The sequence below is a fragment of the Cololabis saira genome, chromosome 5 (genome assembly GCF_033807715.1).
Source record: "Cololabis saira isolate AMF1-May2022 chromosome 5, fColSai1.1, whole genome shotgun sequence".
NCBI classification, from domain to species: domain Eukaryota; kingdom Metazoa; phylum Chordata; class Actinopteri; order Beloniformes; family Belonidae; genus Cololabis; species Cololabis saira.
In genome coordinates this window covers 26,633,325-26,657,530 of record NC_084591.1, presented here as the reverse complement: position 1 = coordinate 26,657,530, position 24,206 = coordinate 26,633,325, and the positions used below count along the sequence as shown (strand labels likewise).

General features: G+C 38.3%; 2 protein-coding genes across 2 annotated transcripts; one reads left to right on the top strand and one right to left on the bottom strand.

The window, feature by feature from the left end:
* The first annotated feature begins 4,451 nt into the window (after window positions 1–4,451).
* parp12a (poly (ADP-ribose) polymerase family, member 12a) lies at window positions 4,452–13,812 on the top strand. Its single transcript, XM_061721389.1, has 11 exons — window positions 4,452–4,812; window positions 6,362–6,497; window positions 6,590–6,857; window positions 6,958–7,110; window positions 7,204–7,393; window positions 7,466–7,640; window positions 10,086–10,309; window positions 10,409–10,496; window positions 10,626–10,756; window positions 11,009–11,160; window positions 11,290–13,812. Exons 1-11 carry the CDS (start codon window positions 4,502–4,504, stop codon window positions 11,532–11,534), a joined length of 2,073 nt encoding a protein of 690 aa, XP_061577373.1. The 5' UTR covers window positions 4,452–4,501; the 3' UTR covers window positions 11,535–13,812.
* A 1-nt stretch (window position 13,813) lies between these two features.
* tbxas1 (thromboxane A synthase 1 (platelet)) lies at window positions 13,814–23,334 on the bottom strand. Its single transcript, XM_061721390.1, has 14 exons — window positions 23,259–23,334; window positions 19,990–20,138; window positions 19,720–19,813; window positions 19,476–19,528; window positions 19,275–19,371; window positions 19,039–19,155; window positions 18,101–18,189; window positions 17,858–18,006; window positions 17,532–17,662; window positions 17,090–17,446; window positions 16,898–16,986; window positions 16,618–16,755; window positions 15,766–15,928; window positions 13,814–15,500 (listed from the first exon to the last, which is right to left on the bottom strand). The coding sequence occupies exons 2-14, from the start codon at window positions 20,088–20,090 to the stop codon at window positions 15,387–15,389; spliced, it is 1,692 nt and encodes a 563-aa protein (XP_061577374.1). The 5' UTR covers window positions 20,091–20,138; window positions 23,259–23,334; the 3' UTR covers window positions 13,814–15,386.
* Window positions 23,335–24,206: the final 872 nt, after the last annotated feature.

The window sequence follows — 24,206 nt, the reverse complement described above, 5'->3', positions numbered from 1 at the left end:
CTCCGATGTGGATTTCCTTTTTTTTCAACTCAAATATCATGCATAGTATTTTTTTAAGCACTTTATTTATAGATTTTTTTTTTTGGTTTACAGAACATAGAACAACACACCAATCCCACCCACCCATTCACAATGCCAACTAGAGGGGGGGAAAAAGCAATATAAAAAAATATATATATATGTTCATATAGATGTACACTGACATAATCGAAAAAAAAACAATCGAAAAGGAAAAAAGATTTACATGCTTCTATGCCTGCACATTCGTGGTTACATACATACATACACTTGTGCATTTACAACATAGCCTACACATGCACATATGGACACATTTTCATATTTATTTATACAAAAACACAAAACCATGTACCATTACAAGTGTATATCCGCAAGCATACATCCATTCACCTGAAGCTGAAGATGAAAAATAAAATAGAATGAAAATAATAATGAATATATCAACACCTAGCATATGCAGGCTCCCATAAAGTAAGATCCTGGATACGGAACATGACGGGGACGCTAATCCATTACACAGATCCAGCTGCTCATTTTGCAAAGACTGGTACGTCAGAGCAATGTCAAGTGAAAGATATGTTCTCAATAAACTCTATAAAGGGAGTCTAATAAATCTGTCCTTGCTACCGTTGTGGCTATAATTCAGCTTCTCCAGTGGGATCATGCATGCATAGTATTTTGATCTCCAATTTATTGAAATGTAACTATATCGCTTGAGCAATCTTTGTACACTTCATACACAAGTATGGATACTTTCAATCACTGGTTGAATATTCTTAGTCTGAAACTACATGCATTCATTTTCTATCCCTGCTTTATGGGGGATCTGGAGCCTTTACTCCATGAGTAAAGGCTCGCGTAAATCAGCTCCAGCACTATCTGCAGGAGTCAGAGTAGCTCTCTGTTCACTCTGTTCTCTAGAGCGGATCTTCAAGGCCATCTAGTGAAAACAGAGATTGCACCGTAGACTGCAGCGCTTCCAAGTACTATTATGTCACTTTTTTCTGCATAGAGGCCAAAAAATTATAGTTCATGGGAACTTTGAGGAGGAATAAAAAACAAAAAAAGATTGACCCCAGCAATGGCGACCTTTCTCTCCCAGGTGGGAGCCCTCTGCTGCAGCTTCTTGTGTTTATCCTTGGCGAGCACGTACTCCATGATGTCAGGAACCTGATCATCTGTAAGCTGCTTGCACAGATGCTTGTTGAGGGCCTCTGCGTTTAAACGCTTCTGAAGATGAAATAAACATCCAGTTAAAAACATGACGATCACAGAGCATAATGAAGGTACAAAGAGGATCTTTCATTACAATAAATGTCTTAAAAAAATGTACAAAATGAAGGTTATGGAAATTAAGCTAAAAGAGATACGTGTGACTTACTAAATGTACTTAAATAAATAAGACTTGTATATCTTATTTAAATCATAATGTCATTTTTAGGTTACCAGTAATAAAGTTTTATTAAAATAAATTTCATTGAAATGGGAAAATTTAAACATGACATTGACCACATGTTTTTTTTTTGTTTTTTTTTTGTTTTTATCAAGATCTATGTGTTTTTGAACAATTGAGGAAGAAACATTTGTAATCCACTGATGCTTATTTCCCATATAAAACAGATACAGATACGTACAGTATATAGAAAAGGAGATTAACATAAAAGTCACAAGACTTACATTACAGTCACCGATTTTATCAAGCAACACATGTGATTTTTCCTGTTGGTTCTCATTTATACATATTATGAAGCTGTGTATGCTCCAGCTTTTATGTAGAAATGCTCAGAAGTTTTGCTTTACTTTTTGCCTTTTGACAAGAACCAGTTTAGAAAATGACTGTCAAGTGTGGGCACTTTTTGAAGATTTTTAAATAATTATTGGGAAAGGGTCATTAATACATATTAAGGCCAAAAGGTCCTTTAGGTCCAGGTTCATTTTTTATGGTTCTCTCCAGCACCCATGATCTAGTATTTCTGCAAAAAAAATGTTTGATTGGTTTAGTTTGATTGGATAGATTTGCACACCTCAAGTTTGACTTATTTTGACAACTAATCTTTTTAGTATTCTGTATCTCATCCTGTTTTTGCAAGTATTTGACTTCTCTTGGTGATGTCATTGCTCAATTCTGTGCACTCCAGTGTCACTCTTTGTAGCTTCACTTACAGACAAAATTACATATGGACATAATTACATATATACAAGTATACAAACATGAAGATTTGACAGAGTTACACTACATATCAAAAGCATATTCTTAAATAAATGTACAGTCGTTGCCTTGTGTGATCTGAGGTCACGTTGTACCATAAAATTGTTGTTCCTAAATTCATCCAGGTTTTTTTTTATTCTTGGTTCATTATACTCCTGGACAAAGACAGCAAAAATCATTAAGGATTTTCTGACAAAAAAACAACCTGGTTAAGTTTGAATTAAGTTCTGAGCTTGAGTCTCAAAGTCACAACAAGTAACCATTATGACAAAAAAGAAAAGTTAGATTGTAACAGTCAAGGAAGAAACCACCCAATAAACCGATTTACTGACATTTACTGCTACAATACTAACAAAGATCCTTAAAGATGCATTTTGCTCTCCTGATTTCCGATAAAACACAATTCTGCTTCTTTCATAGACGCCAAAGCAGAACCCCTGAGTAAACATGTTGCAAGTAAGAGTTTATATTTGCATGTCTGTTAAGTAACCTTGACATTGTCCTGGAGTATCTCATCATTTTGTTTCTCCTAATCTCACCAAGTCTCTTTTATTTTCCTTTTGTGCCATACAACTTTTTTGCTCCAAGGTCAGCAGCTGGAGATCATGTGGTGTGGTTGATTCATACTTCTGCCCCACCCAAACAACTTAAAGGCAGACAGGACCATGCAGGTCTGCCAGGAGTACAATGCAATGCTTTGGGTTGTAGGTGCCAAAAAAAAGGGCGTGAACGCATGATCCCAACACTTAAATCTTAATTTTAAGTTTAAATAATTGCTCTTAATGTCATGAATTATTATACGTCGGTATAATAAACTGCTGGTAGGATGCACCCATTGACAACCACTCTGACAAGGATTGATCCTGAAAAGGAACCATGCTGAGATGAGGCTTCATTAGGTCAAATTTATTTTCAGGTAGGGTTTATTTGGATCATCCTTTACCCCATCTTTGTTCAGTTGTGATCTGAGGGACTTCTCATGCCTCTCTAGTTTTTCCTGAATAGTTTTTGTTGTGTGGCAGGGTGCACTGGCCTTTCATTCACTTCACGTTTCAGTATTGTTATGGCTGAATGGAGGAAGCATGGTTCACTCCCACTTACCCCACCATCCATCCGGGAGCCTCCTGCAGCCTGTGGACCTTCTTCACCAGCTTCACACACCTATGAGATCCAGGCCAATGATTTAAACATGTCAGTCTCTGTCAGGAAGGCTGCATCCCAATATCTGGGGTAAAAATCACGGCATGATTACATAAACTCGCAAGTTTTCTTTTTCGACCCTTGTTTAACCTATGTGTGGCAAATCTTTCACCCTGTACTTCTTATTGTAGCATAAAAAAGATACGTCTCAGTAATTATTGATCCGCCTACATAACTCGGAAACGTGATGTTATTGGTTTTAGCAGGTACCAAACAAGCACACTTTAAATATAACAACTTTGTAATAATAATAATAATAATAATAATAAATTATATTTATAGAGCGCTTTTAAAAGATCTCAAAGACGCTTCACAGACACAAAGATAAAACATCAAGAAAATTAAAATAAAAAACAACAGGATAAAAAAAGATAAAAGATAAAAAATAAGAAAAACTAAAGGATAAGAAACAAATCACACATTAAAAGCTGTTCTGAAGAGGTGAGTTTTGTTTTATATATTTAGAATATATTTAATGGGGTATTTTGAATTACAAAATATTCCTAAAATCAGCTGTATTTACTGTACCTTGATTTGAATGTAAATGTGTTTTTTCTTCTCTTCTGTGACCTTATGTGTTTCTTCACTCAACGAAAGCTTGTCGCTCCGTGGTTGCTAAGGTGCCTGAACGTAGCAGAGGTTGCTATGGGTCGCGCTGCCTTTAAGAACCTGCGTAAATATCACAATCGGTGACTAATTAAATAAAACTACTACATTTTGTCGACTCCAATTTATCTCAGGCGTATATTTATAATTTTTTCGACTTCAATTAATCCCTGGTATATGTTTATCCTTTTAAATCTTGGTTGATTTAAAAGTGGTAGCTCTAAAAACATACTCACATATTTTTTTTTCTTTACATTAAAACCTTTATAAATATTTTTATTTTTTACATTTTAAATGCATTTATAAAAAAGGTACGTAATTGTACCAGCCGTCCAGGGGCAGTCCTCCAGAACCAACTATTCTTTTAAAAACGCTTCTGTTTCGGTTTCATTTCTCTGCAAGTAGGCGTTGCTCCGTGCATAGAAGTCAAACCAGTTGCAGCAGGAACAGAGACTCGCAACTTTCAGGATGACATCGAATCTTTCTAAATTAATAACCAAGATCCTGTGTGACCACGAAGGATGCTTGGACTTGCAGGAGCTGAAGCAGAAGCTGCAGCAGAGCCGTGTCCGGGTGGACGCGTCAGAACTGGGCTCTGTTCTGCGTGATGACGGGAGAATAGCGCTCCGGCCGGGCCGGGTGCAGGCCGGGCCCGGCCAGGACCAGCTGGTTGTGGGGAAGAGCAGCCTGCGGCTCTGCCGGAGCAAACCCGGGGACTGTCTGCAGTGCGACGACCTGCACCTGTGCAGGTTTCATGTTTGTGGAGGCTGCACCTTTGGGTGGGTGAACATCTCTTACACGCAGTTAGTTATACTTTCATCAAGCAGTTCTCACATCACATGCTTTCATAGCTCTTATAACCTAAAACTATAGGCTTTTTACATTTTTTTATTTTACCCTGTTAAGTTTAAAGCCTGAATTATGGTCCGCGTTAAATCGACGCAGAGCCTACGCCGCTGGCAGGCAATCACTTTTTGGCACGACACCTGCGCACCCGCTCCTTTGTTTTCATTGGTGATTAAAAGTATGCGACTTTGCTCAAGGCTAATGGCGTCACAAAAGCCTTACATAACTGCTTGAAATAACTAACACAAACATCGTCTGTAATTCTAAATAACCATTTAAAAATATTGCTTTTTATTCAAAATGACATCAACATCTCTAGATAAAGAAAAAGTACACAAAAGCCAGCTCACACTGTTGAAAACAAACTCTGTATTCATCTTTAGTAATCAATCAATCAATCAATCAAATGTTATTTATATAGCACCTTTCATCCAAGTACATGAAATACAAAGTGCTTAACATTTTGACTGAAAAATAAGCATAATTAAAATAAAAACTGGGAGACCAATCCACACTGACATACAATATAGTTAATTAAAATGAAATAATGATAAAAGTTCAAGAATTAAGGCTAAAAATAATCAGTCCACAACAATAAAATATAACAATAATAAAAACATTACAAGAAATAGATAAATAAATAAAACAAATTCCTTGTTAAAAATGTTAAAAAAAAAAATGTTAAACAGAATAAAACTATCAAATTTGATGCTACATAAAAGCCAGGCCAAAGAAATTAGTTTTTAGTCTACGTTTAAAAATGTCCACATTTCCAACTCCTCTCAGATTTAGTAATGAAGAGTAATGTGACTCATGACCTTTGTTTGTTTAATACTGTAAACACCAAGAGAAGGTGATCTTTAACCGTGTATAAGGTGGTGTCTAACATGTCTTCGCCAAAGTACTTGATAAATGAACAGATCTTACAGAATCTTCATGTCAGCTACCAGTATCAACACAGCTGTAATAACTCGGGGTTACATAACAATAAGATATTACATCAGTTATTAGGGTGACGATTTTATGTGCCAATTAATCACAAAATATTCCACAATACAGTTTTGATTTAATTCAGGAGGATCAATATGAGACAATTTCAGATGTTGATTGAAGACAAGGGCCTCCATTCTCATCACAGTAACTAAAACATTATTTCACATTTTTGTTTATGGGTTACCGGTATATTTATTTCATCTAGATAGTTTGATTAAAAACCCTATTCCTTTATTGAAAATAGACAGCAAAGGGCCTCTCGTGAACATGTATTGATGAGGATTGCATGTGTTGCTGATCGATATTTTTTATTTTATAATGATGCTCTTGGATCATTCTTCATTAAATTGAATGTAAATCAATGGATTGTCACACCCCTAGTAATAAGAGGCTTGTGTAGATTTTTGAACATTTAGTGAATTGGTTACATCCTTTTTGAAGTGAGTTATTTCAGTGAAACAACCTGAGAATGTGTGTTGTTAATTCCAGACCTAAGTGTAAAAATCAACATAATCTGGCTACACCACACAACGCAGGCCTTTTGAGGAGAAATGGTCTCAACGATCTGACAGAGAAACAACTGTTCCTGCTGTTACTGCAAAATGATCCATCTCTGCTTCCTGAGGTAAGTTTAAGTTGCTGGAGTGGAACACAGAAGTGGATATTCTCTGGATATTCGGTTTGTATCTACATTTCGTTATCTGTGATCCCATCTAGGTATGCCCACATTACAACAAGGGGGATGGTGACTTTGGTTCCTGCAAATTTACCACCTCCTGCACAAAGCTGCATGTCTGCCAGCACTTCCTCCAGGGCGACTGTAAGTTTGGCCCTTCGTGTAAGAGAGTCCATACCATCAATGTCACTGGAATGAAGCTTTTCCAAAGATTCAGTCAGGAGAATATTAGGAGTCTTGAAAAGATTTACAGAAATAAATTCATCATCATGGATAAACAAGGCAGCAGGAATGCTGCTGTCGTCCCAGGTAAAGAATTGCGTTATTAAACATTTGTTTCATCTAACAAGAGTATTTTTTTTCAACACAATACATAGTAGTAACTGTACATCTCCTTTGGTGCTTCCAGATGTGAATAGGGACACTCCGCAGCCTTTCTGTCAGCCTCCTCATAACAACCCTGCATCTCCCACAAAATCCGTCTGTGCTTCCAAACCCATGACTGATGCAGAGAAAAATGAGATCTGCCTCTTCTTCCTTCGCAGACACTGCAGCTTCAAAGGTATGACTCTTGTTAACGGGGTGACGGTGACATTAACTGCTCATTAACTGTGTCACATTTTGTAAATTAATACCATCTGCGTTTTTTTTGCAGAGAAATGTGCTCGGGTTCACTGGCACTTACCATACAGATGGCAGGTTTTAGAAAAAGATGGCGTGACTTGGATGGACCTGCCCAAAATGGATGATATTGAGAAGGCGTACTGTGACCCAGCCTGTGACACGAGCCGCATGGATGAGCCATTGCCCACCACAACGCTTATGAAACTTCTGTCTCTTCAACGGTACATGAGGATATGTTCAATATTCTGCAGTGTTTACATAAGATATTCAACATTGGTTTACTTTCTTCTTAGCTTTGTACCTAGCACTGAGGAATATGTTGACTTCAACACAATGACATATGGAGGGTCTCCAGTCCGTCGCATCTCCAGTCCATCTTCTATTACGAAGCCCCCCCACTTCATTCTGACAACAGAGTGGGTCTGGTACTGGCAGGACGAGAATGGGTTATGGGAAAAGTATGGACAGGTGAGTTGAAAATGTATGAATAAACCTATTTGATTTTATTTTTGATACTGTATAAACTCATTTTGCATAAGGAAAACAGCTGTATGTCTCAAAAGGTTGGGGCCAGCGTGTTTATGCCAGTGGTGTTTCATCTCTTTCAAAAGACACTGAATGCATTTTAGAACTGCAGTTACCACCATCTCTACATTCGAAAGTAAAATAATGCTCTGTTCTTTAGTGGCAACAGTTAAAAACATCCTGTGTGTGTTTTTTTTTCTTTTTTAATGCAGCAAATATTTTCAAGCAGACACACCAGTTTTGCTCTTGAGTTCTTTTATTAGAAAGAGACATGATTTGGTTTCGTCTTCTTAAAATTTGGAAAGTCTTCACTGACAAATAAAAATACTGGATGACTGCATATGGTGCTCCAAAAACTATATTTAGTATCAGTAGCGCCTTGACAGATAAGAAAGCTGCATATTTGCTGCCTAAGTCTATTACCTCTGTGCAGTATGGCGGGTGCAAGTTGACCAGTGCTGGGTGGTGGGGCATTGTGGGGCTAACGGTGTCCTGACGTACCACTCCGCCCAGTTCCTCTCCTTGGGGTTCCCCAGGTGGGTTTTGCTCGGCCCTGCGTGGGTAGCAGGGGGTTCTTGTTGCCTGTCCCGTCCCTAGGGCCCCCTGGGCTGCCCCAGGTTTTTATGGGAGGTGAACCCTTTTACCCCCTAACTTGCCTCCTTCCTCCATTCAATGCCTCTTTCTCCCATGCACAGCAAAGACAACGTTATAAAAGAAACCCAAGACAAAACAAAACAAAACACAATACCTACAGAGAAAGATGTGGCGTGCATGGGAGCAACCACCTGAATTTACAAATAGAATTAAAAAAAACCCACAAACATACAAAATTATCAGGACCAGGCTAAGTGGGGCTAAATCCCCCAATCCTTTGATGCACCAAAGGTAGACGTGATTATGCACACACATACAAAATTGCCTAAAATGAAGTGGGCAACATTGGGTCGCTTATAGGATGGAGGGGGGCTGTTTGGGCCTGTTTCTGCCAGGGGGTGTGTCCCTCTTCAGTTGGGACTTCTCCTTTCTGGGTCTTGCCTGGCCAGGGGTTCCCCAGGGGTTCGCTGTCCTTGTTTCGCCTCTTGGTACAGGTTGTCCATTCTTGTTCGCCGGTGTGGGTACCAGATTGTATCGGGCTGCAATATTTTCCCCGGAAGTGTGCATTTTTTCCCCGCAATGGTATTTTTTTGCCATGTTAAGCTAGGAAGGTAGTTTTTCACCATGTCTTCACATTCAAAACGTCTTTTTTGGCAATTGCGGATTAATCAGTGAGCGCTTAGTTGACGTTACATTTTTTTTATTATATTTATATAATGTATTATGACTATTTTGCTTAGACATTTACAGATTCAACAATGATAACATATAGAGACATACACTTCTGTAAAGACAGAAGCAGCAGATCATAGTGGAGGTAAAAGGGAGAAGAAACATATACAAGGAATTATCAGAATTATCACAAGACGGAACGTCATCATGTACGGGGAGCCGGTAAAAAAAAGCAGGTGGGAAAAAAAAGCACCGACACCGGCGTTGTTGTGCTGCAGGCCTTTATCCATACCTGTCAAGTCTCCCGTTTTGGCCGGGAAACTACCGTATTTCACCCCTCTTTCCAGCCGTCCTCCCGTATTAGTATTTTCCCGTAAATTTACGGTTTTATAATATAATAATTTTTAAACAGCAAACTGAATTGTCACAGTTCTCGCGAGAACTGCCATCCCGAGGTTAGTGGCGACAACGGGAACAAACTCGGAACCACAATTTAGAGAGATCGATGGATGTAACGAGAGAGGAGACATTGCCCAAAAAGAGAAGACATTGTGTAAATATCTCTAAAAATGGGAAACCAAATTTACTTTCCTAAAGAGGAGCAGGATGGGGCTCAGTTACGAGTTCTGAAAGATATAACAGCTGGAGACACAGAAACATGCATCTGTGTCATCAGTCATGAATGCCAGAGAGCCATGAGTGAAAATTACAAATTAAAAGAAAATGTAAATGTTTCACTTGAAGACAACCAATGTTTATATAAACAAAAAATATTTAAAATACATAAATGTGTTTTAATTCCCCTTTGTGTTTTCATTAAAGGAGACCTATTATTATTATTTTCTATTGGACTGTCCTAACTGGCCGTGAGTTTAACGGTTTCAGTGTGGACAGAGAGCGTCCGATGTCACGCAGCTCGACGCGATAGTCGGACGCTGGCATGCATTTACGACACGGTGTAAACGACTCCCTGGGATCTTAAAGCCTGAATTATGGTTTATCTGTTTATTAAACATCTAATAAAGGACCTCCCATGTTCTGTTGTCCAATGCTGGCTGGTGTTTATGGATGATGTGACTGCTGACAGAAGTTGCTGTTCTCTGGTTTTTGTGTGATATTCAGGGTGACGCCACCGTTACTTCTCCAACCCTAGAGAATTTGTACCTGGCGGACAAAGATACAGACATTCCTTTCCAAGCTGGCAAACACCAGTATGTTCTTCAATTTAAAGATGCAGCAGGAACCCAGCGGATGTATCAGCAGAATGTAAAATACAAAACTAAAAGAGAGGTCAGAAGGAGGCCTCGCTTTGTTTCTGCTCAGGAGATTGAAACAACGCTGAAAAGGTATTTTAATATTATACACATTTTATGCAATTGTAGCGTTTTCTCTTGGAGTGCTCAGTATCAGCACCACCGTGACTGTTGTATGTATGTTCTCTCTAGTGCATCAACACCCTCCTCCAGCTCATCCGCACCTGAAAGTTTCCCATCCTACTGGGACAAGACAGCTCTGCCTGACTTTGGACACAAGGTATCTTTATAGAGGAAACTGCATGCTCTTGTAACTGATATTATTATGTTTTATTTTGTTGCATAATGAAGTTTGAATACATACATTTATTTATACCCTTGATTCATAATTTATCCTCTCATCTTTCAGCTTGTGCTGCTCTCCAAATCTGCAATGGATTACAATATGATTGAGAAATTGTTCAAGACCACAATGCCCCGGAGTAAAATTCACACCATCGAGAGGATCCAGAACCCTTTTCTGTGGAGATTCTTCGAGTGGTAAATCACTGTTAGAGGTTTTTGGATTTATGAAAGAATTATTCAGACATTTCAGGGAAGTCAAATTTAAATAATCTATACCACTGTGGTAAACACCAAACTATTACCAGTACAGGTTAACTTAGTTTAACAGGGCCAGTGGAAACGGAAGGTATTAGACAGCTCTGATTGGTTTTACCCAAATTCTTTTCTCATATTTATGTCTCAAATCTTTAAAGCACATATTCATGTTTTTTCTGCTTTTATATCCAGGCAGAAGAAGGAGATGCAGCAGAAGAATGGGGGAAAACTTGTGGATCAGAAGTATTTGTTCCACGGGACGGAGGAGACCTTGATTGAACCCATATGCAGCCAAAACTTTGACTGGAGGATGTGTGGTGTTCATGGAACTACCTATGGCAAAGGTAACATGAAGAAGCCTCTATTGATACAATAGAAGCCACATTATGAACATGCATTTTCCTCAAAATCCCAGTGCTGTGTTTAAAAAGAAGCATGATTGCCCAGTCTCTCACATTTCTTATGTTTCCCAGGGAGCTACTTTGCCAGAGATGCATCCTACTCTGACAGATACTGCAGTGGCGGTTCGCACAAGACCATGTTTGTGGCGCTGGTCCTGGTGGGGGAGTATACAAAGGGAAAAAACAGCTATGTTCGACCCCCCCCAAAAGGAAGTGTTTTCTACAACAGCTGCGTTGACAACGAGAGCAATCCCAGCATATATGTTATCTTTGAAAAAAATCAGATTTATCCAGAATACATCATCAAGTACAACTAAATCCATCTGCTCTATTTAGCTTTTATGAAGTCAGGGGAACAACTCCATGATGGGACACTTTTAAGCTTTTTAGGTTATTTCAGGGAAGTGGGTTTCTTAAAGTATTGTTCTATACATTTAAATGATATCACATGAGCTAACTACTTGCTATGTGAAGGTATAGCAGTGTAATGATGCAGCGGACAGCCTCTCAATCTGTATTTCTTGTATTTTCTACTAAGGAGTTCTCCTTTCAAAACTGAAATGATCAGACAGATGTGCGTTCTAGGTCTTTCTCCAATCACACTTTTTTAGTTTAAAAAAAAAGGGGAAAGAAAAAAAAAAAACACTTGGCAACAGAGAAATTGGTAAGACCAACTTATGTGTTGATTCAAACTTAGATTTGGGAATGTATGAGCTAAGAAGGTTTTCCTCCAAATTTGAGTTTTCTATGCAGTATCTTAAATGATCGTAGGACTGCACACTTCTTGATACATATCTCTGATGTTTTTTGTAGAAACTATTGGAGTCACTCTCCGGCTTGGGACTCACAGCTCTAAGTTGTCCAGTTTCCATAGGCCCTCCTGTTCTCTTCACCTTCCATACCCTCTGTACTTCCTCTTTCAACCTTTGCTATTTTTCACGCTTCTCATGCTTTTACTGTCGCTTTGGAATTTGCTATTTTAATCACAACTTTTTCAAGTTTGTTGAGCACCAAAATGCTTTGATTGGTTCCTCATCACCAGTATATGAGTTCTCCTCCACACTCGGCTCAGATGTTCTTGTACGTGTTTCCAACCACTTATGAGTCTGTGTGCATCTTACCAGCCTGCATCTCTGATGGTTAAGAGCTGGACTGACCCCAACCTCTTGCTCTTGTGCTCAGGGCTCGATCCCGCTGCTGTGATTAGTAAATCCAAGTCTTTTGTAGCCACTGATATAACTTCTTAATGTCTTCAGTCTACCAGTGGTTCATGCCTAACTGTGCTCTTCCCATTCTGCTCTTCAGGATCTGCCTTACTCTTTTCAGGTGCTAAGTTTTGGCTGGCTTCCTTGAAGCCTCTTCATAGTTACCATTTTTTGGCAGGATCCCAAGCTATCTAGCTGTCCTGAACATGTGTAACATGCAGGTAAACATGTGTCTTCTGGTAGTTTGACACCAGGTTGTCATAACTTAGCCTTTTTTTTGTTAAAACAATTCAAGTAGCAATTATTTAGTCCATTGCTTTTCTTTGTGATAATTTGAGGTGGTTCAGTGGGTTAAATGCATCTATTTGGTACATACCACATTCAGTAGTAACTTGTTCGCTTGTTGCCTTCCAGAGTCCCACAGAGTTCATGATAAAAGCCTTATTGACTGGATTCTATCCCAACCTGGTATAGATAGATAGATCGATACTTTATTGATCCTGAGGGAAATTCAAGGTATCCTGTACCTGTCACACATTAAAGGCCCAAAAGTAAAATAAGGTGCAAAAATAAGGTGATTGTTGGATAAACGTGTCCAAACTAGGGGCTGGCTCTTAGGACAGCAGTGCAGATGCATTGGGAAACAAAGAAAAGTGAAAGATGAGTCGAGGGATTACTGTGTGCTTTTCCCCTGCCGTGACAGTAAGATGTTGTACAGTCGTGTGGCCAGGGGGACAAAAGAGTTCTCAAGCCTGTCCGTGGAACACGATGATGACAGCACTGCTGTAAACAGGGTGGTGGGTGTTGTCTATGATGGAGAGTACTAACCATGAATCATCAGGCATTTTAATTGACTCACCTTTGGAGCCCGCCTCTAGTGGTTGTCTTCATGCACCTACATATTTCAGCCCTTCCTGGACTGTGTCAGCTTGGCATGCTGGGTGTTGTTGACCCTTTATCAATCCCGATTTCCTTCTGGACTCAAGGCATTGTAATGTTATGTACTTGGTTTATATTGCCAGTTTATAAAAGACCAAGACGTATATTAATGTTGGAATGTTTTGAGGTAGAGGCCCCTTTTATCCATTTCTATACTACACGCTGTTTGTAAATTGTTTATAAACTGAGATGTGACATTTTCTTGGAAAAAGGAATGTAGAACAAAAATGAAATTGGAAATAACAGTGGGATTGAATGACAGCATATTTTTTGCACTGGAAATTGTTGACAAAAATCAAATCCTTTATTGACATCTGTTTTCACTTGATTGTGGTTTTATTATTTTGTCTATACAAGAATGTGTCAAAGGTAATTCACATGGTGGATTGTAAAAACATGATCTGGTGAGCAGCTGTAGAATAAAGTTCATGGGTCATTAAAAACAAACAAAGCCTCCTTGAGTTCTTTATTTCAATAAAGTCAGATAAAATTTGTTACATGTGGTATAACACCTATTTTAAATGTACATTATTTAAACAGTCCCAAGTGCTATGGTTTATGTTTCATAGATACATTTGAATTAAATCACTCTCATATGTACAATTAAACTCTCCGATTGCTCCCAACTATCAGTTAAATGCTGTATCAAAATGGTTCAGGATAGCCTTCAGGATAGAAATGAGAAATCATGATATGTAAGGTGCAGCTGTTTCCTTCAATGATAATGAATGACTTCACTGAGAGGTAAAGAAAACTGTTTAGTCTTAGAGGTAGACAAAACACTGAGGAAGGTGGGAGTAAAAGATGGGTTTCCTATATTCTGACAAACTTGAGTAATGTTGGAGAGATGTCTTTCCTTTTAAAACTCGCAGTAGGTAACACGTAAGACAAACGGATGGTCTACCGCCTTGCAAATATATGTACATTTCTCCAGTCTCATGGTTCAGCTCATTTGAATTGCAAATGTGTGAATGTTTGATGGTTAATCACATTTCTGCACGCCTGGTATTTGCTGACAATTCATCAAGACACGCTGAAAATTATATATAATGAATAATAAGATTTAAAGATATCGTTCTGGGGAAAAAAGAAAAGTTTGATTTGCTGTCTACAAGCTTTTTTTTTTAAGTAATAGATAACAGGGTGATGAGGATATAACTGCTGCATGGTAAAGTAGAAACATCTATTACAACCAGCGTCAGATCAGTTGTGCTGGTTGGTTGTAAGTTTGAGGGGAGAAACAGTTATATTCAATCTACTTTGTTAAACAAGTTATAGGAGCAGCTGCTCATTTCCTGACAGAACTTGCAAATCAGATTGAGGTAACAACGTATTCGGTTGATTGTAGTAGCAGAAGAAAGTTTTAGTCTCGTCATATATTCCTCATATCGCTGCAGTAACTTTAGAAGATGTAAAATAATTTAAACTATTTGCTGTACATACAAACTGATAAAAAAAATAGTGGTAAAGTGCAAACAATAAAAATAACAATATTTTTATAATTTAAATAAAAGCTACCTTTGTTATTATTGGATAATAAACATTTCCAAATGAGCAACCATGTTTAGCTTGTTTTAAAAAAATCCATGTTTTGGCTACACGTTAGGAGGCTGCAAAAGGTTTTGTTTTATTCCGATAATTGGCTCACTCTTTCTGGTTTTCCTTTCACACACTCAAATAGGCCTGGTAAAAAAAAGAAAAAGTCATATCTTTTACTAAACACCTCATGATATTTCTCATTAAGGTTTTGACTGCAACCCTAATCTCTCATAGCAGTGTCTCTAGATATGTGAAGAGCATTTAGACACAGCATCTTTGAGCTTCATTTGAGCTGCAATCATTTATCATTATAGCAGCAATACAATCACTGGCTCAGGCTACTTTCCAGCTCATTACAGGAGCAGAGTAATCAAGAAATGCAACTCATAAGTAACTATAGTTTTAAGTAAAGAAAAACCCAAGATAATCAGTAGGATGCTTTGTAATGTTTTACAAGATTCCTCTAAGTGGAATAGAAGGGATCTTTTAATTCTCTGATGGAGAATCCTGTTGTCTTTCTTCCATGTGTCTTTTTGTGATTTTCACAAAAATGCCATTTTTGGGTCCAAGAGTGCTTGATGACTTCAACTCAAGAGGAACCTGAGAGGAGAGGAGGGAAGGGGGAGGGGGTGAAGAAAAGATGATCCGATCACTTGATAAATGGACTAGACTGCGTTTATACTTTTCCCGCCTTTCTACCACCTGCCTACCAAGACAAACTTCCAGATTAATAGTTTTTATTCCATGCAGCACTTGCGTATGATACACACTTTCAGCACACCATCTAAAATAGACTAGCTGCGTGGTGAAAGATGGGGATTAATGGTAATATAAAGTAGCATGGTTTTTTCCTGAGCCAACCCACCTTGGTCTCGGAGCACGCCACAACGCTGAACCTGCTGAACAGAGTCACCAAAGCCATCCTGATTTCCAGCTGGGCGAGCCTCATTCCCACACAGTTACGGGGTCCAGCCCCAAACGGCAGGTACACAAAGGGATGGCGACTAGCCCTGGCTTCAGCTGTAAACCTGGTGGGAACGTCAAATGTTATAGCTTTAGTTAAGACTTTTCTGAAAAAAAAGAGACACTATTTAAAAGAAAATAGTCTAAGAGCTTAAAACTCAGTGTAAAATGTCAGAATATAGCAAGAAATGTAATCTCCTATCCCTCTCAAAGTACTTTACACTATGACACAACTGGCAAATTACCTTTCCATTCAGTTAAAATAGAATACAAGCAGTAAGCAGATTATTTTCTCCTCAGTTTTAAAGGAAAGGCATAAAAGACATGTTTAACACTTAAAGAACTAAAAAAAAAGAAAAAAGAAAACTACATGAAGCTGATAAAAAGAAATATTTGAAATACCATGTTAGTTGAAAATGATAAATGTTATTTGCAAGTCATATTATGTCAATAACAAGTATTTAATTGACTACATGTTTTTCCCTGTTCGCTGGAGGCTTAAATTGCATTTATTGCGGAGGCAAATTACAGCCATCGCACCACACTGATTCACAAATATTTGAGAGTTGTGTAAGTGCATGGTTGGTGGGCTGTTTTAAGCTTGTTTGAATAATATTTAACTTTAGGCTATGTGTATAAAGTCATTAGCTGTTACACAAAACAGGACTTGTTTGAGAGCATCATAATTTGTCAGTAAAGACCATAATGACAAGCCAACATTTTACTCATGTTAAAAAGAGCTTAAAAAAACAACCTTTCAGGGATGAACTTCTCCGGCTCGGGCCAGTATTCTGGGTCGTAATGGAGAAAACCTGCTGGGATTTCCAATGTGGCTCCTTTAGGAAAGGAGTGGCCATTTACCACACAGTCATGGTCAATGTCTCGCGCATACCTTGATAGGATGAAATGTTAAAGAAATAATTAGTACTATAGGTTTTAAAAATCCTAATTTTCCTATTCTTTTCTACATGTGATAACTCTGTAAATCTGCTACCGCATACATCCTTTGATCCCCTTTCACCAAACTTCTTTACCTGAATCCGGGAGGATAGAGCCGTAACGCTTCACACACAGCCATGTCCAAATACTTCAGCTCCTGGACATTTGTGTAGTCGGGTGAATCCTGGAAAACATGTGCATTGATTTAAAAAAAAAAAAAAAAAAAAAAAAAGAAAAAGTCAACCGTCCAAATGACAGAAATCTGGGCCAGAATAGAACAGACTCACGTGTCTGGTGAAGAAATCATCCACCTCCGCCTGTACCTTACGTTGACAGTCAGGGTTGATGGCCAGTAGGTAGCAGGTGAAGGCTAGCGTGTTGCTGCTGGTTTCATAGCCTGCCAGGAGGAACACAAAAGCCTGACCCACAATTTCATCCTCAGTCATCATCTTCTTCTGTGGACGTCGGACGGGTGACCCTTGTGGGTGTGAGTGGCCGTTTTCTTGATCTGAGGCTGGAGCGTGTGTGTGCTGGCTCCTATGAACAACCTCGTCAGCGTGGCTTCCCGTGTCAAAGTCCTCCACAGACACAAAGTCTTTACTTGTTCGAGCTTCTAACATCAGCTGAAGGAAGTCTCTGCGCCTCTTTAAATACAAAAATAATTATCATTAAACTCCTGAAATGTCAGAAACTGTTCTAAAGCTGTCGAGTGTTAAATATGAATCTCACCTGATCAGGAGGCTGTTCTTCTCGCTGTTTGATGATTTTATGAATGATGTTGATGAAAAAGTTACTCATCTGGTCTCGTCTTTTGTTTGGGATGAACTTTGCCACAGGAGCCATGATAGAGGGAAAAGCAACTTAACAAAAACACAAAGCATTTGTTAGAGTGAAGAAAACAGTAATACACACTAGTAGATGAATGAGTTAACAAATATAACCAACTTATTCCTGATTCCTACACTTGATTAAAAAAATATTGAACTGAGGAAAACTGCATACTACCATGACAGAGTCCAATTAAATGTCCATTTCCATTTGGTTATATTACGTACTGAAAAACAACATGATGGGCCTGAAGAAAGAAAAGGTAAAGAACATTTGGGCGTGGCGGACGAACGGGTCATCTGGGTTGTTCTGAGAGTCCACCTGAGTGCCAAATGCCACACTCGCAATAACATCCATGGTAAAACAGCCAAAACACCTACCAAAAAAAAAACAGATGCACAATATGTGACAAACCAGGAAAGAACCAAACAACAACAAAAACAATGGTCTGCTCCGTCTGGTCTGATTACCTGTGGATGTCAAAGGCCTGTCCTGACTCAGCATGTACGTTTAGATTGTCCATCAGGCCATCCGTGGCTGTGTTAATAAGCGGCACCATCTACTCCAAAAAAAGAGATAATGACACTTATTGTCAAGGAATGCAATCTGGGAAAGGAGAAGACAGAAAGATGAACCCTGTCCTTCAAACATAATAAATCAAACTGAATTGAATTTTCATTATTTACTTCATGCTCAAAGTGAATAATGTTAGATTAGATCTTTATTGGCATTGTTAAATAATAACAAAATTAAAAATGCCATCAGTCAGTGCTAAAAAATAAATATATAAATACTATAGTATATAAAACATTTACACACAACATAAAATAAAACAAATAAACCAATAAATAATTAAGAATAGCCTACACATGCACACAATCCCTCATATTAGTTACAGTTTTTGAGTAGATTGAGTTTGGTTACAGCTGTAGAATAAATAATGTATTGCTCTGTACCATCTACCTGAGGGCAACAGTGCAAACAGAGAGTGTCCAGGGTGATAAGTGTCCTTTGTGATATGTCACATAATCATCTGAATCTATCCCAAAGCTAAGCATGACATATCTACCTAAAGGATGGATGTGGTATTAACCCAAGTTGAAATTGCCAAGATTCGAACATTAAAACTGAGGTCAGGCTCAATATTAGACCCTTACCTGAAAAGTTACGAGTTGGTTAAACTCATAACTTAGTTAAAGTGACCCTAATGTCAATTTAAACCCCAAACACGATTGAAAAGTTGCAAAGTTTACTTCATTATCATGAAAACTGACTGTGTTCACCATTTCTGGTTTGTATATGTTCTGTGGTGATATTTCACAATAAATAATCAGATTAAGTATTGAATTATTTCAAAACACAGCTGCTAACAGCTGTAGCCTTATCAATCAGAACATGATCTTCTCACTTCTTTCATTTTGGCAGCACTGAAGGAGGGAGTCAGGATGCTGCGCACTCTCTTCCACCTTTCATTCTTCAACAAGAGCAGACAGTCAGTCATGGGCTTGGTGGCAAAGCGTAAAGTCTGCGTAGATATAAAGGAAAGTACAGACATAAACGTGTATTATACTCTCACACAGTCTTAGGTCAGAATGGTGAATGAACATGTTTTGAAGATCTCCCTGTCTTAGTTAACATGCTCACCATTCTGTTAGGGAAGCTACTGAAGTCTCTGACCATCACTTGTCTGAGCATATCAGGGTCTGCTACCACCACTACTGGTCTACGCCCCAAATAATATCTGAAAATATACGGAGTAAAACCATATTAGTAATTATTGTTGAATCTAGCGACAAGAGTTCATTTTATACAGTACTAGGATTAAAATCAGCTAAATGTACTTACCCACACACTCTCCCATGTGTCTTTATAATGTCATTGAGAGGTCTGAAAAAACCCTGAAGAAAATGATATTAAAAAAGAGGCTACCATCAATAATTATTTCAATTTAGAGACAAACAGGTAGATTATTCCCAATTTCATTTGATGTAATGATGACGGATGAACAGCTACACTAACATTGTGATATCTGCATACAAGATAAAATGAAAAAAGAAAAAATGAAAAAGTGTTCTGAACTGGATCTTACCTCACGAAACAAGAAGATGTTGCCAAAGAAAGGCACTGGCTTTGGGTGTCTGATGCCACATCGTGAGAGGACTGAGAACGGGTAGACTGAATACCTGCAGACAAAAAAGACTTCAAGTTAAATCGCACAATTAACCAATTACTATCCACGTATCTATTAATACAGTCTTTTGCCCTACAAGCTCTATAAAAGGTTTAGTAGATAATATCATAGTGGTTATTTCCACAGCAGTGACAACTTCCCCAAATAAACATGATGGTATGCACTTACCAGTAGAGCAGGCCTAGAAAAATGACGAAGAGACTGAGCGTCACAGAAAATCCACTAGCTTCAGTGTGGAGAACTTTCACCAAGTCACCAACAGTGTCCATGATGGAAAAACACTTCAGTCCTTTATGAACAACATGAGAAAGAGGCTCCTGTGGAGAGACCGAGAAAAAAAGAGTTATGGGAGTTATGCTGAATATATGTAAATGATCACTTATAATAATCCTTCACTGGCAATATCTAAACCACAAAATTACAAATTAATCACATAAGCAATCATACCAATCTTTGCAAAAGCGCAAAAGTTGTAGTTACTCCTATCCGCTTGTGGACTGTTAACTTTTAGCGGTTGGTTGGGTGGAATCACAGAAAATATGTGAATTGCTGTGTTGAACACTTTGGTAAGAATGAATGAATGAATGAATGAATGACAAAGGGACCTGTGGCCATCAAATCTGTACATTATATAGGAAAGTAGAAAAAAAGAAAACATGGAAAAAGAAAGAATAATAATAATAAACTATCTGTGTAGTAATTTTCTAAACAATGTTATAAAGTAGCAGCACAGAATTCAATTTAATTCAGCTTTAAAAGGTACCCAAAACATAGACTCCAAATTAGTCCAGTTAACATAAAGCCAATAAAAATAAAAACAATAATTTCCTAACTGGGAAAACCAACAGATGGCATCAAAGCTTTTCTTTGATACAATCCACCACCACTCTGAGCAAGCACCCGGTGACTTATGAAAGGAAAAGAGGATTGACTCTCCCGATCAAAATGTATGTATCAGGACATAATAACAATAATAATAATCATAATAAGGGAAAAACATCTTTTGGTTCTTTATTTATTTGGGTTATTTATCTTCTGATAAATAAAACTTTAAACTTCAATAAATGTTTAATTTTTTACTAGACTGTATTTTTCACAGATCTGATTTACCGTCATACACTGCTAAGAAAGAAATTAAAAGGAACATTTTTTAATCAGAATATAGCACCAAGTCAGTTAGACGTTATCTGGTACATTTATTTGGTCACTGAATTAGCAATAAGTGTATTAGAATTAACAATAGGGCATTAGCATTAATGATAGGTGCATTAGAGGGGGAACAATGAGACAACCCCCCAAAACAGGAATGGTTTTACAGGTGGAGGCACTGCCATATCTTCCTTCCTCATCTTTTCTGACTACTTTTTACTACAGTAGCTTTGCATTTGGCTTGGGTCAATGGTACTGGTATCATGAGGTGATACCTGAACCCTACAGAGTTTCACAGACATGTTTAACTAAATTGTGACTTTGCTCACATTCTTTTGCAGGTGAAATCTGTATCATATGAAAGTATCACACAGGCTTACGTAGGTTAACTCTTAATCACTTGAAGTAGCTCCTTTATCTCAAGAAAACAGCATAGAAGGGGAGACAACCAAGAGTGGTTACTTGAGTACAATGCCAAATCCACGATGTTTGGGGAGCAAAAGAAGACGAAGAGAGCTGAGCGATTGGGACCAATCAAGTCTCCAACGGATGGAGGGCTAATCACGTCTAAATCACGGTTCCTCTCCATCAGTTTAACCTGTTATATTATTATAACATATATCTAAATATTAGCATTTTTGTCAGTAGAAAACTATAATGCACATTCTTGATCTGGACTTTTCTGGGAGGTTTTCTGCCCAACAGAGAGGTTTGTGTGTAAGTTTGCTTTGATCCTCCAATAAGAAAAACTTTAACTGAGAGAAGTTGTTTGTCATTATTTCTAACTAAGTGTGTTCTTTCTCATATCAACGGGCACACAGGTTTAAACCACCAAACAACTTTTAGTTACGTGATTTGAACACGCAACCTTCAGCATGAAGGTTCTTAACCCAGCACCAGGAGTTGAATGTGCTTCTTTGTGCAAGGTGGGAGAGGATTAGCACTGCCACAGGCCTGCAAAATGATCTCCAGCAGGCCATTGGGTTGAATGTCTCTGACCGAACGATCAGAAACAGACTTCGTGAGGGTGGCCTGACGGCCTGATGTCCTGTAGGAGGTTCTGTGCTGCCTGGGACCATGAAGCTTGACTAGCATTTGCAATAAAACACCGGAACTACAGATCTGCCACTGGTGCCTCTTTCTGATTACAGATGACAGATTCACCCTGAGCCCACGGGACAGACATGAAAGAGTGAAGCGAGCGTTGTGATACCTGTAGTATCATTCAGCACGAGCGGTTTAGTGGTTGGTCATGAATAGGGTTGCCAACTCCCTGAAAAATAAATAAGGGACACCTCATTGGCAGGGCCGGCCAACCCGATTGCCTTCACCTTTCCTGACATGGTAAATTTTTTTAGCCCCTTTATTTGTGACTGAAACAATTTTTTAACTATTTGACTCGAACCTGAATTGAATTAGATGTATATTTTTGAATGCCATGAACACATGGAAAACAAATTGTTATCCAGCAATTCACTATAATACAAAATAAAAAAAATGAACTGAATAGAATAAGTATCTTTCTTAAACAGAAACCTGTCCTGCTTAACTTAAAATTATATAAATTTATATAAAACAATAGAAAGAAAGCAGAACATCCATTCTGCAATAGTGCACATTTTTAGTGCAATAACAAAAGTGCAAACAGAAAGTCTGTAGAAAACTTGTAAACATATTTGTGCCTCAAAGGCCATGACTGTAGGCTACAGTTGTAGTAAAACAGAAAAAAATAACTCATGAACTCAACAGCTCAATGCCATTTTCCCTTGGCATTTTAAGACTATTTTTGACACAGTAATACGGGACAAAGTGCGTACTTTAGTTTATAAATACGGGACGATTCCGTTTTTCAAGGGACGGTTGGCAACCCTAGTCATGATCCACAACTCTTTGCTTTAACACTTAAATGTGTAAAAGCAAAATGAATAGTTTCTAATTTTAAAACATTGGATTTTAAATGTGAGTGGAAATATCACTTTTATTAATCCTGCGCAAATCCATCAATGAAAGACAGCTTAATTAAAGAAAAAAAGCCAGGAATTTGAAAGCAACCACATCGGTGATTATTACAAATCCCAGAAATACAGGGTTTAATCAGTTTAATCAGGAACACAGTCATGTGATGGTAGGTTAGCTATTCAAATAAACATAGCAGGTCCACTACGCGTTACATGTCCTTGTCACACACTTTGATATAATGAGTCAGCTCTATCTTATGTTATTAACAAGTTTATTCCACTATGATCAATATTGGTTAAGTATTTCTGCGGACTCCGCTCCGCACTCACCTGAGCGCTGTCACCTCTTCTCCTCTTCCAGTGTAAATATTATCAAACTCCTTCTTCTTCTTCTTGTCGTTGCCGGGCAACAACACGAACCTGTAGTCGTGCTGCCCCCATGTGTCCTGGAGTGTGTATGACACCTCGCAGATGGAAAACCCAAACTCTGATCCGATTAGAACGAATGTTACATAGATTATCTTCCATCACTTTGAGTTACAGTTTTTCACAATTGTTTAAACACATTTATTGGAACATCATACACAATGTGCACAACCTGAAACTCATGTTCCAGGTGGCTGAACCAATCCTGCTGAACTCCGAGCACATTTACTGCTCTAGACTCAAATACCCATTCCATACCACACATTTCTCACAACACTACACACAATTCCCAATACCCTGCACACTTTTCCTGAATTCCCTCTCTTGCTGTTCACACAGAACACACAGTCAACCACATTTCTAAACTCTAAAGGCTGTTGTGAAATATGCAATCAGCAATTTGCCATAAAAGGGTCACAGGTGAGCTCCTGGTTTGTTTGGAGAACAATGGATGGTGGAATATATTGAGAGAGGTGAGCAGCTTGCTGTGATGGCCAGTGGACTGCACATTTTGAGTCCAAATACTGTAAAATATTACTGTATTTGTTGTTACAGTACAGAATTGTGTGTTGTTTTCTATTTGAGTAGCCTATACATATGAATACTATATGGTGATACATTGCATCCAACAGCTGAAGGTGTAACACTGAACATACAAATGCATGATTCTACTGAGACATTCATATGTGTTTTCCATTCATACTATAGTGTCTTCCATTCTGCACATCAGTGTTCAGTGGGTGCTTAGAAATGTCTACTCAAATGATATATGTGTTTGGCATTTGAGAAGGAAATACCATTTAGTGAAGAGTTAACACTGTTTTGAGGGTAGAGTGTGCTTTTGCAAGAGAA

Bases quoted from the DNA above. Each gene is read 5' to 3' on its own strand.
- parp12a (XM_061721389.1), top strand. From the start codon at position 4,502: ATGACATCGAATCTTTCTAAATTAATAACCAAGATCCTGTGTGACCAC. The intron at 7,111-7,203 runs GTATGACTCTTG...TTTTTTTTGCAG, and splicing joins CAGACACTGCAGCTTCAAAG to AGAAATGTGCTCGGGTTCAC. The intron at 10,310-10,408 runs GTATTTTAATAT...TGTTCTCTCTAG, and splicing joins ATTGAAACAACGCTGAAAAG to TGCATCAACACCCTCCTCCA.
- tbxas1 (XM_061721390.1), bottom strand. From the start codon at position 20,090: ATGGACACTGTTGGTGACTTGGTGAAAGTTCTCCACACTGAAGCTAGT. The intron at 17,663-17,857 runs GTACGTAATATA...GTTTTTGTTAAG, and splicing joins GCCCATCATGTTGTTTTTCA to TTGCTTTTCCCTCTATCATG. The intron at 15,501-15,765 runs GTGGGTTGGCTC...CTCTCCTCTCAG, and splicing joins TGGCGTGCTCCGAGACCAAG to GTTCCTCTTGAGTTGAAGTC.